Source organism: Nelumbo lutea, chromosome 2 (assembly GCF_056320005.1).
Source record: "Nelumbo lutea isolate HS-2025 chromosome 2, American lotus-T2T, whole genome shotgun sequence".
Classification (NCBI taxonomy): domain Eukaryota; kingdom Viridiplantae; phylum Streptophyta; class Magnoliopsida; order Proteales; family Nelumbonaceae; genus Nelumbo; species Nelumbo lutea.
The window spans coordinates 67,410,185-67,421,527 of NC_142685.1; the positions used below are offsets into that span (position 1 = coordinate 67,410,185).

General features: G+C 36.4%; 1 protein-coding gene across 1 annotated transcript; it reads right to left on the reverse strand.

Moving 5' to 3' along the window:
* Window positions 1–1,809: 1,809 nt before the first annotated feature.
* Window positions 1,810–3,471, reverse strand: LOC148871336 (uncharacterized). The gene is made up of 4 exons (XM_088967399.1): window positions 3,028–3,471; window positions 2,742–2,860; window positions 2,374–2,453; window positions 1,810–2,259 (listed from the first exon to the last, which is right to left on the reverse strand). Exons 1-4 carry the CDS (start codon window positions 3,077–3,079, stop codon window positions 2,181–2,183), a joined length of 330 nt encoding a protein of 109 aa, XP_088823525.1. The 5' UTR covers window positions 3,080–3,471; the 3' UTR covers window positions 1,810–2,180.
* Between the last annotated feature and the right edge of the window lie 7,872 nt (window positions 3,472–11,343).

The following is an 11,343-nucleotide window of genomic DNA, read 5'->3' on the forward strand; positions in this document are numbered from 1 at the left end:
TTAAAGAATAACGAATGGCCCAAATCTCGCCGAATCCAATGGCCAAGAAATTTCCTCTTCCACAACCCAACCGTGGCACGCCACTCGGCACCCAACCTCGGAAGATGAAATAATGCTCAAGCAATGGCTCAGATCGTGACAGATCCAATGGTTGTGGGGACCTTCACATCAGCAACCCAACCGCGTCGTATCCCCAGGTGCATGCCCTCGGAAGATGAAATGACATCCTGAGCGAACCAATGGACCCAGTCACCGTGACCCGCCAGTTTGGGCCCTTTAACTCGGTCAATGCACACACCAGCCTACCCAAAAGGCCACCGCACACGGGAATCTCACCGGGTCTTTGAATCCGTGCTAGGCACGTTTCCCATGCACCGGCTCGAGACACCAGCGCAGCATGCACCTTCGAGCCGCTAGTGTGAGAAGACATGGGCTCGGCTATTTCGAGGCCCTACTGCTTAACCTTCCCGGAAGGCAGAAGCGTGATAGCAACCTTGTCCCCCGCTTGCAAAAGATGAACCGAACGAAGGTACGAGAAATTCGATGCCCTGCAGGGTACCCCTTAGTCGTTAGGCCCACTGGCGCCCACCATTACTACTCCCCTCGGCCAAAGCTGAAGTCTCCGCCTTGGCCTCGGGAGTGGGGGCAAGTGATGTTGGGTAACCTAGCCCAGCCCACGGACGCCAGCTAGGGTCCCGGTCCAGCATGGCGGGGGCTGCCCTACTCCCCTTGTACAGAGCCGATAGTGGAACGCCCCAGCATCCCTGCTTCTCCCGCTGATCACCCTTGTACGAAGCTCATCGGGGGTGTCCATCTCCACCAACCTCCAGGCAGTTCAAGTATAAATATGAGGTACCCCCCTCCAAGTAAGGATCCCTGAATACCAACTCAAACTCTAAACTTAAGTGAAGGACCTTACCTCCTGGGAGTCTAGTGCATACAAGCATCCTTTTCAGAGCCCTCGTTTGCACCAGATCCCTCTCTTCAACCCCCATACTAACTTGACCATCGGAGTCCTTGCCTCGGGTTCTCACCCAGGAACTCTGACATCTACCAGGGACTTCACCACTTAACCGATAGCCCTCGGCTTCTACGATACTCAAATACGATCCACCTCAGCCTACGGCTCTCAGTCTCAGCACACCTCCTCTTAACCCCTCAAAACCTTCAGCCAGCCTTCAAAGCTCATGAGTATTTTTACTTTGTTGCCCTCGGACAATCCGGGTAGCAACAGAAACAAACCTGATTCGAAGATCTTAGAGGAGAGATGTGCTGACATGGAACAATCCTTTTTAGTATATATATATATATATAAGATCTCCAAGTTAGATTGAAAAGAATAAAATAATTTTATTCTATTATTTAGAAGGGCAAATCTGATATTTTAAATTATATCTAAGAAGTTGTACGGGTAATTTCTGAACTTTGAAGCCTTCATTTCGGTAAAAAAAAATGAAAGGGAAGTAACCGGAGGTTTTGATAAAATATGAGGGAAATTTTTATGATTGTCAGAAATTATAGAGAGGTTTTAATATTTTACCCTAGTTCTTTTTCCTTAAGTAGGAACTGCATCATCTAGCTTACTACCTTCCTCCTAAATCTAAATTATATAACCCTCCTACCTACATTCTATTGTATATATATTAGGTGAAGACAATCGTCATCTTGCTTGGTGGATCACCTGAAGGCTGAAGCCCCGATTCAACTGGCTCCAGCTTGAATTCAATCAAGTTGATTGAGATTTCTGGGACCGATCAAATTTCTCATAAAATAGATCATCCAGAACTAGATATCTTGACGCAATCCATCTTTTCGTAAATAGGAAATTCATTACTGAAACAGAAAAAAACTACAACAATCACTAGCACAACTGAGTCCATCTGGAGTTGAAACCTGAAAGGAGTTTCTGAACTACACGAAATACAGTCCCATTCATTAATAATTTGCATCATACGCAAAGCTCGACAACATTACATTCTTCGTACACAGAAACGAATCCTAACCAGTTCTTCTAATCCATCCACTCTTTCAGTCTTCCTGCATTACCAATACTTGAAGCTCGAGTCTCTCAGTTCCACACATGGCATTAACCAGTTATGAACGTAGTATAGTATTATTTTTTTACACACTTATTCTTAGCGAACATCTGGCTTCGAGGAGCCAAAGCCAGCTGCCTGCTGTCATGCGAAAGCGTGACGCATATTTGTTGGAGCAATCACAGGAGGTTGATTCAGAAAAGCTGAGCCGCACCGAGTCCACCTGAAAACAGACGAGAGAGTGAGTAAACAAGAGAAGCCAAGAATATAATCATATAATAGCAAGCTTAATTGAAGCTTCAATTTTAAGATCAACATAAGTAAGCTAATAATTCACCAGTCCATTTTCTTCTTGAGCGCCTCTACATCTGCTTCGGAGTTCGACCTCTGAAGCCCACCTCCTGTATTTGCGCTCTCCTGTCGTAATCAACATTCAACACAAACCCATGTTAGCTGGATCAAATTTTCATGAACCCATGTGCAGCTCATGTCCTTGTTGATGTGATACAGATGTTTACTGTTTGAATTGCAACGGATAGATTTGCCTGGATATTAGGAGATCGACTCTGATGAATCCAGCCAATTGGTTGAGTTGGACGAGTAATGAATCTCAGGGAAACTACTATTCTCATAGTCTCCAAGCTTCTTACAAGCAGGTATACAAGCAGGAATATGAAATTCTGAAGGCAAAAATATTATAAATACCTGACTGTGATCATGCAAACCCGAAATGGATTTGAGATGTTCTTCCTCTATTCTCTTCTTTGATCTCCAGTAAGCGTCAATTTCTCCTTTGGTGAAGGATTTGTTCCTCAGGAATTTTGCTGAAAAACACATAGTTAATTAGAAACCATATGGAATACTGTAAACCCATTAACGGATCGTAGCTTTTCTATGTCAAAAGAACAATTACCGAGGAATAAAAGGGCCCAATATGAAATCTAAAACCAGGAAACATAAGAAGAACAGGAGAGATTATAAGAGAACTTGCCAGCTTTAGCATCTGGAACAAGTGAACCCCATCCTGCCGTTAAAGAACCCATCGTAGAGAAACAGCCTTTGAGAATTCAGAGTCTTGAATCAGAAACAACACAAGTCTCCTACCGGCTGCTCTGAGATTTTAATTCTTGTAGAGCAAATTTTCACTGTTGTCAGTCCTAGAGTATTTGTTCTTATCTCCAAACATTCGAACGTTCAAAGAAAAAGGTGATTAGCTTGAGTGAGAGTTCGGTTTGATGATCGAGTCCCGACGACTATTTATAGCTGAATGTCTGCAGAGTATAGAGTTTATCTATTCTCTGGTGAAGTGTAGTAGGTTCTTTTCTTCCACATGCAAGGTGGAAAGAACCAAAGTGAGGTAAGGCCATGGATTCTTTTATCCTGATTGAAAGAATGGACCAGTAGGCCCCAGACTCACCGGAGACCATTTATTCGTATTTGGAGTTTGTTTTGTCCAACAAGGATAAAGATGTGAGGCCTATCAAGAAAAAGAAAAAGAGAGACATGATTATTCGGAAAGCATATGTAAATGAGCTATGAACCATTGGATTGGGATCCACTTAACATCGATATACGGATATCTATGTCTTTTCAATTAGGAAGAATCTTGTTATATACCGATCTAATGGTTTAGATGTACCGTATTAAATGAATTTCCATTATGAATCACACCCCATTGAAGCTATATTCAGTTATCCATTGTTCCATATCCGTTATCTTGTGAGACGTCACCTTTCAAATGTCATAGTGAAAAAGAAGTTCTTGGAGCCTAGAGATAGTGTTTGGTTGGTACAAACAGGAAATAGTTGGAACTCTTTCTATTGTACAAAAGGGAGAGAGCCCCACCTCCTTGATTTTTATTCCGTTCTGTGTACGAATTGGTGGGTAGTACATGTACCATTACTTTGTATTGTGAAAGTTTTCCCACTAAAAAGAAATGGGTTCCAGTACAATAGCACAAAGCTCCGAGTTAACTGCACTGAAGAGGTCAGGGTTTGAAGTGGCTGTAGAAGCTTAAAAGTTGTAGGCTCATGTCTGTTCAGGATTCAGGAAGTTCAGACCTCAGGGTTCTGTTAGAAACCCCAACCACAAGGCATTTGGTTCGATTCCAATGTGCAGACTCTGTAATCAGTTACAGTGTAGCCTAAACTTTCAACCTGATTCTGGGATTTTGGACGGTGGATTTTGACAGAATGATCAGAACCTCAGTGGTCCGTACTGCAAGTTTTATGGAACTTTACAGGGTCTAGTCTTAGAATTATCATTCTGAATTCCAACCAAGTTTCAGGATGCAAACCAAATGATCTCACAGTAATTTAAATTCATCAGTCTGATAAGACTTCACTTTGTCATTATCATCATTATATCAACAAGGAAAATTATTGGGAAAGCATGTTCTTAGGTGCCCATGAGTTGTCAACCTTCGAAACAGAATCACATGTAACATCTATACCCACCAATGTAATGGGCTACATTGCCTGTGGGCATGAGTGTTGAAAATTGAAACACATTCCAACAACTTGCAGAGCATTTAGGTGTATGAAGATGTTTTTCTTTCTGGAATTCCAAGCACTATCCCTTGAACAAAGCACAGGTGAGATTCACCAGATCTAAAGAAAGATTTGCTGTTAGAATTTGAAATCTTCCTTGGGTATTACTTGCTAAATGGCACACCTTTTGTCTAGCAGAGTGTAGACATCAATCACAGCTTTTTCTTGCAATCAATGAATGGTTATATGAAGATGGTTGCAATTCTAATGCAAGGAACAGAAAATCATGCACTGGATGTAACCACCAACAATGCTCATTTTGGAATGGGAAAACTATATCTGATTAGACATGAAATTCAGCAACAAACCAATTTATGCTACAGTAACATTGCCTAATGCCCCTGTACAAGAAGTATTACCCAAATACTAAAACTGATATTATCTACAAGTTGCATAATATAAAGCAAAAGAATAATAAGAGATGCTTTGTTTTAAAAAATTCTGCTTCATCCCCCCATCCCCCAAAATATTACCCAAATTGTAGCAAGTGAAATGATAATCCTTAAAGATTCATTTTTTCACTAATCCTTGTTATATTTCAGCACTCAACAGTTTCCTTTGACATCCTTCTGAAGCACCAATACACTAAAAAAGATCTTGAGAAAATGTTTCTATAAACCCATGCTTATCTTGCAATGAATGAAAATATGGTCAGCATTTGCATTTGCAGCCCAGATTGGAGATATTGATACCACAGGCCACCAACAGATTTACGAGTTCCCTCCATGGGCACCGTGTGGAACTGCGAATTTTCTTTGGACGGATCTATGGATCTGTGGAGCAGAGGATGTAGAGAACATCAAGGAAGAAGAAGAAGAAGAGAGAGAGAAAAGGCCAGAGGAAGAAGTTTGCGTGGCTGGTTGGAATGCTACATGAAACCACAACTAAAATGGAGAAAAAAATGAATAAGCAGAAAATGTTGGAATGCTAAAAACCCTGAAATAAAAACAACAAAAGCGAGACCTGTTGATTCAAAAACATACTTGCAAGCAGAACTTCCCAGCGGCAAATCTCCTTTATTGAACCAAGGGAGGAGTCGAATGACCTTAATTTTTGGCTTATATGAAGGGCATTACGGCCCATTTCAAATTTGTATGGGGGCTCTCTTGTCTTTCGCCCACATTTGAAATTCTTCCTTAAGCACCTAGGGAGGTTCTTTTCTATTTAAATCTGAAATTGGGTTTTAGATCCAACCCAAACGCAGGTGGCATCTGAAAAACAATATTTTCAGACTTAGAGGTTTGAAAAGTTTTGAAAAGTATTATCAAACGCCACCTGAGTGAGTCTAGGCATGTTGTAGAGTAATCTACAAGGCCTAAGATAAAAAATTACTTATTTCAGCTGATTTACTTGCATGTTTTATTTGCATGTTTTATTCATGGGGAGATATTCATGGGGAGATATTCTCAATTCATAGCTGCAAGTGGATTTGAGAACGATGTGAGTATGGTTTTGTGAGGACTGAATTTGAATTACTCTTCAACTACGACGCAGAACATCCACTAAGGCAGCGTTTGTTTTCAGTGGAAAATTCATTGATGTAAAACTCAATTGGTGGGTTTAAAATTTTAGTGGAAGTTTTTTTATGTGATAATCAATGTTTATCGATGTTTTATTTACATCAATTGTCAATCGAAAAATCAACCAATGGAAAGGTTTAACTTTACATTAAAAACAAACGTGTGAAAATACAAACCAGATATGGAGTTTTGCACCTGTCCATATTTACACTAAAAACAAACACGTGCAAATGCAAACTGATGATAAAATTTTAGATTGATTCACATTTGCATCAAAAACAATCACAGCCTAAAGAAAAAATGCCACATGGATTTCCACTCAAATCCCTCAATTTAACGAGAGTCCATCAACGGGAGTCTGGATCCCAAAAACATTAAATTACATTTAATCTCACCTCTACCCTCGAGTTCCCCCTCCTTCTATGTTCATTTTTACTCCCCACATCTCCCTTATAGCTCCTCTCTCTACAACCACCACCCCTGTCTCGCCGGTGAGAAAGTGCCATTGCAAAAGTGAATCGCCGTTGCTTTTTCTCCTTGTTTTTCCCTTGGATGGATGCTATTCTCACACCGAGCAACTGGTTAGAACCTTCTTAAAAAAAAAAAATCCCTCATTGCCGTTGATGACTAAGAATCCAAAAGGGTGATGGAATGCATATACAAGCTAATCAATGTGAGAACTAAGGCTTTGTTCACTTTTTGATAAGTTATTTACCCAGGTAAATGTAGTTAATTGGGTAAGTTTTTTCTGGGAAACACTTACCTGGGTGAGTGCATTTACCCATATTTTTTTTCATGTAAATAAGGCAATAACTATTTTAACCATAAAAATCAATTATTAAAAGGGGCATTTTTGTACATGAAATTCTTAGTCAGTGGGAACCAAAATCCCATTGACCAATTCCCCTCCGCTCTCAAAATCCTAAAAAAGAATGCCCCCTAAAAGTCTAAAAAGCATATATACACATCAAATATTTTTTAAGATACCCTCTTTAACAAAATTTTCAAGCTATTCTTACTCTCTTTATGTCTCTTGTGGCCCGAAGTATCCAAATCTTTGTATGGGTGATTGCCCAATATAAGCCCTGCCTCTAGATTCTTAGGCAGAGTTACAATTTCGTAGGAATCCCATTAGAAATTGTCCAAAATACCAATTGGGAGCAACAACCACTTGGACAGTTTGTTCATGGTGCTTGAAACGACTAGGTTTGTTCATGAAATTGCTCCTGCTCCTCTCAGCACTGAATTCCTTCATGGGCCTGGTGTTGACGGAGTGCCCATGCTAGGCCTGTGCTACAACCTTGAGTATTACTTGTTCATTCAATCTTTGTCAATGAAATCATACCTTTTGGAGAATTGGAGCCATTCTTTTTTCTTTTAGGCTGCATTTGGTTGCAATGCAATTTTATTTGCACTAGTACAAATGAATGGGAGTGCAAATAAAAAAAATGCAATTTCTCATTTGACTTTGTTTTGGGTTTTATTTTATTCTGTTTCATGTCTTAATTTACTTCATTTGTTTTGCAATCAAATAAAATAAGTTAAAATTTGAAACAAAAATATATCAGAATTTACATTCAAATAATTTGCACTGCCATAATTTTGCATCAGTACAAATTTATTTGCATTACAATCAAACACAACCTTTGACTCAGATTGGAAAGAGTACAAATACAAATATGTTTAGTACATGTACATAGAAAGTAATACAAAATATAAGGTTTTGCACTCTACATATTTGTATTTGTACTCCTTTCAAAGTTGGGTTAGTTTTGCATTGACAAATTTACCTTCTTGCCAAACATAAAAAGCTACAATAAATGCAAATACGAATTCCAATAAAGTATATGCATTTTTTTTATCAAAACCCACTTGAATGCAAATTTACATTTGAAAAGTACAGACAGGCCCAATGCAGATTTTTGAATTCCACCATAGAGCTATAAACATTCAAAATGTCAAAAACCCACTCTATACACAAATGCCCGTCGTGACATCAATTCCGAGCTAGCACCCACCCCAACTGTACTTTGGGCCTAAAATTTCTGACCTTGGATTGAATCGTCAATCTCCCAATTTATTTCTTTTTTATTGATGTACTTTTACATCTCATTATTGATATAAACATACATTGGAAAATGTGTTTTCTATCATTTGTCAATGCCAAGGTTTAAAATTTCATCACATATTGGCCAATACGTATCGGTTTTTCGACTTACTCGCATGAGAGATGATCCTAAATCGAAGGTACCGTCCCTTTTCGCCATGTCAAAATAATATCAATTTCCTATCAAGCTGGTATCGGCCCATTTCGGTATGTTTCGGCCGATACGCTATGAATTCACTATTACAAATAGAATAGCCTTCGAAACATGGCTTCTAAACCCATTTCAGAAGCCCTCTTTCTTCCCCAAACCCTCCAAAAACTTTTTTTACATTCCTAGAGACTCAAATCTAGAAAAAAAAAAACCATCAAAACACCTACAAAATTGAAATATTCAACAAAATTTTCAAGGTTGTTTAAAAAGTAGCGAAAATAGGATTTTTTTTTTTCAAAATTCTTTACATTTTCAACCAATGTTTTTGGGTTTTTTTTTAGTTTGGATGCTTGGAAACATCTTTATGTATGTTGATCTTCTATTCTTGTGCAAAAAATCCCACTTATTTTTCTGCTAGATATAAATCTTTGTGAATATTTGAAGAAATTCCAGAATAATAAAAAAATTGAAAAAATGAAATTTTTAGGTTTTTCTTTTGATCTACCTCTAGAAATTGATTATGTTGTAGATCTATGGATGATATACCATTTCCATAGATCAATTGAATTTTTCCTAAATAATTGATTTATTTTTTATTTTTTAATTTTTGGAATAAATAAAATATATATAATTCCTTTAATTTTATGTGATCTAACCCTATAGGCTGAGTATGTTGTAGATATATGGATGATCTACCATGTCCATAGAACAAATGAATTTTTTTTCTAAATAATAGATTTTTTTTTATTTTTGGAATAATATATATATATATATATATATATATATATATATATATATATATAATTTCTTTAATTTTACATGATCTAACCCTATAGGCTGAGTATGTTGTAGATATATGGATGATCTACCATGTCCATAGATCAACTGAATTTTTTTTATAATTAATTGATTATATATATATATATTTATTTATTTATTTATTTTTGGAATAAAAAATGTTTATAATTTCTTTAATTTTATGTAATTTAACCCTATAGGCTGAGTATGTTGTAGATCTATGGATGATCTACCATGTCCGTTGATCAAATTCATTCAATTATTCTGTTACATATCTACTTTTCTTAATTTTAATTTAAATTTTAGAATAAAACATGAAAAATAATTATTTTAATAAAAATAAATAATTATTTAGTTTTTAGAAAATTAGAATGAAACATGCAAAATAACTACTTGATCTATTATGTCCATAAATCCATTCAATTTTTTTGTTGCATATTTACTTTTCTTAATTTTAATTTAATTTTAAAATAAATTAATAAAACATCCAAAATAATTATTTGAATAAAAATAAATAATTATTTAGTTTTTAGAAAATTAGAATGAAAAATGCAAAATAATTACTTGATCTATTATGTCCACAAATCCATTCAATTTTGCTATTACATATTTACTTTTCTTAATTTTAATTTAATTTTTAGAATAAAACAAGCAAATACATTATAACTGAATTAAGTACTTTATTAAATAGTATGTTTTTGTTCCCATATATTAATTACAATATGTTTTTTTTTTTATAAAACCCACTAAAACATGTTATTTTTATGCATAAATAGCTCATTTATGTCTTATATTTAGCGATACTGATGTTTATTTATGATTTATTGGAGTATTTATAGCATTTTCTTGCATATCTTAATTTTCGTCCGTATCCATACATATCCAAGGCGTATCCCGATACATCTCTTAAATTTGCCTTTCCGATACACATAGCGTTTCCGATACTTTGAACCTTGGTCAATGCATAAATGCATTATTATCAATACAAACAAAACTGAACCAGAGTACAAATTTACCTGAAATGAAATTTACACTCCATTTACATCGTTTTCAAATGCAGCCTTAATGAGAATTTTACATTAACCCCATGAAGAGATTAAGTCCATGCGACCGTGGGAGGCATCTTTATCTCTTCATTAGCCAAGGCTTTTGGGACCCCAAGATGAATATTGTTGAAATGGGCTCGTAAGATATAGGTGTATTTGTCTCTTTGTCTTCTGTGTCTTTTGTCTTATGGAATCAAATGATGCACCTGTATTCTATTCGTCTATAAATCAAAGTGGGACCGGATCTAAAAAAACTGTTTGGACTTCAATCTGTATCTCTGTTAGAACTATCAAGACTGTAGTCCCTACCAATTTCCTTCCTCTCTTGCATAATGGACGCACTTGGAAGAAAACTAGGGTGGTCGCTTGCTGAGTATTAAACTATTAATCGCCCAATTGCGATTAATTTGTTCATATAAAACCCAATCAAGAAGCAAATCCTTTACAGATCTATTTTACTCTTTGGTTGTTTTTGGTTCGACAGGAAACAAAAGAGAAACAATAAGAAAATCTTATGATAGATGGATGGACTTTGCTTTACTCGAACTAGATAGGTTTAACTTGTGGCCGGTTCACGTTTGCAGTGATCCCTGAACATTTAAAACCTGTTGAAGCCCAGCTGGGAAATTTTTTGGTTTGGGCCTTAGGATTTGTATCGAGGCCGGGCCTGAGCCTGGGCCTGGTCCAACCCACATTATCGGAAAAGCATGATATTGAAAAGGGTTATTTACTATAACACTTCCTCTAGTTTTGCTTTAAAAATTTATCCATGTTATAAAAAAAAACATCAAAATGATGTTTTTTAAAACAAAAACAAATGTTGGAGTACAAATATTACATGATTTATGAAACATGATAGAGAATTCTATTTTAAATATTTCTTGTTATTTGTTGTTTAATTGGGCATTACATTAAATGTTTTTTTACCTTCTACCTCTAATTAATACCCCCATAAAGTATGCCACATAAGCATTTCGTTTCAAGAATTTGACATTTCTCTAAATGTCTCATACACATAAGTCAAAGTGTTCATGTTTTTTTAGTGTTTATTTAAAAACATTGAAACCAAACAGTGCTTTCATGCACAATAAACACCAATACCTATACGGTGTTGATGTGACAATATTCTTTAAATA

What these genes read in the sequence shown, in the direction of transcription:
- LOC148871336 (XM_088967399.1), bottom strand. Translation starts at nt 3,079, where the DNA reads ATGGGTTCTTTAACGGCAGGATGGGGTTCACTTGTTCCAGATGCTAAA. An exon ending in GTTTGCATGATCACAGTCAG is followed by an intron (nt 2,454 to 2,741) that starts GTATTTATAATA and finishes TGATTACGACAG; the next exon opens with GAGAGCGCAAATACAGGAGG. An exon ending in CTCAAGAAGAAAATGGACTG is followed by an intron (nt 2,260 to 2,373) that starts GTGAATTATTAG and finishes GTCTGTTTTCAG; the next exon opens with GTGGACTCGGTGCGGCTCAG.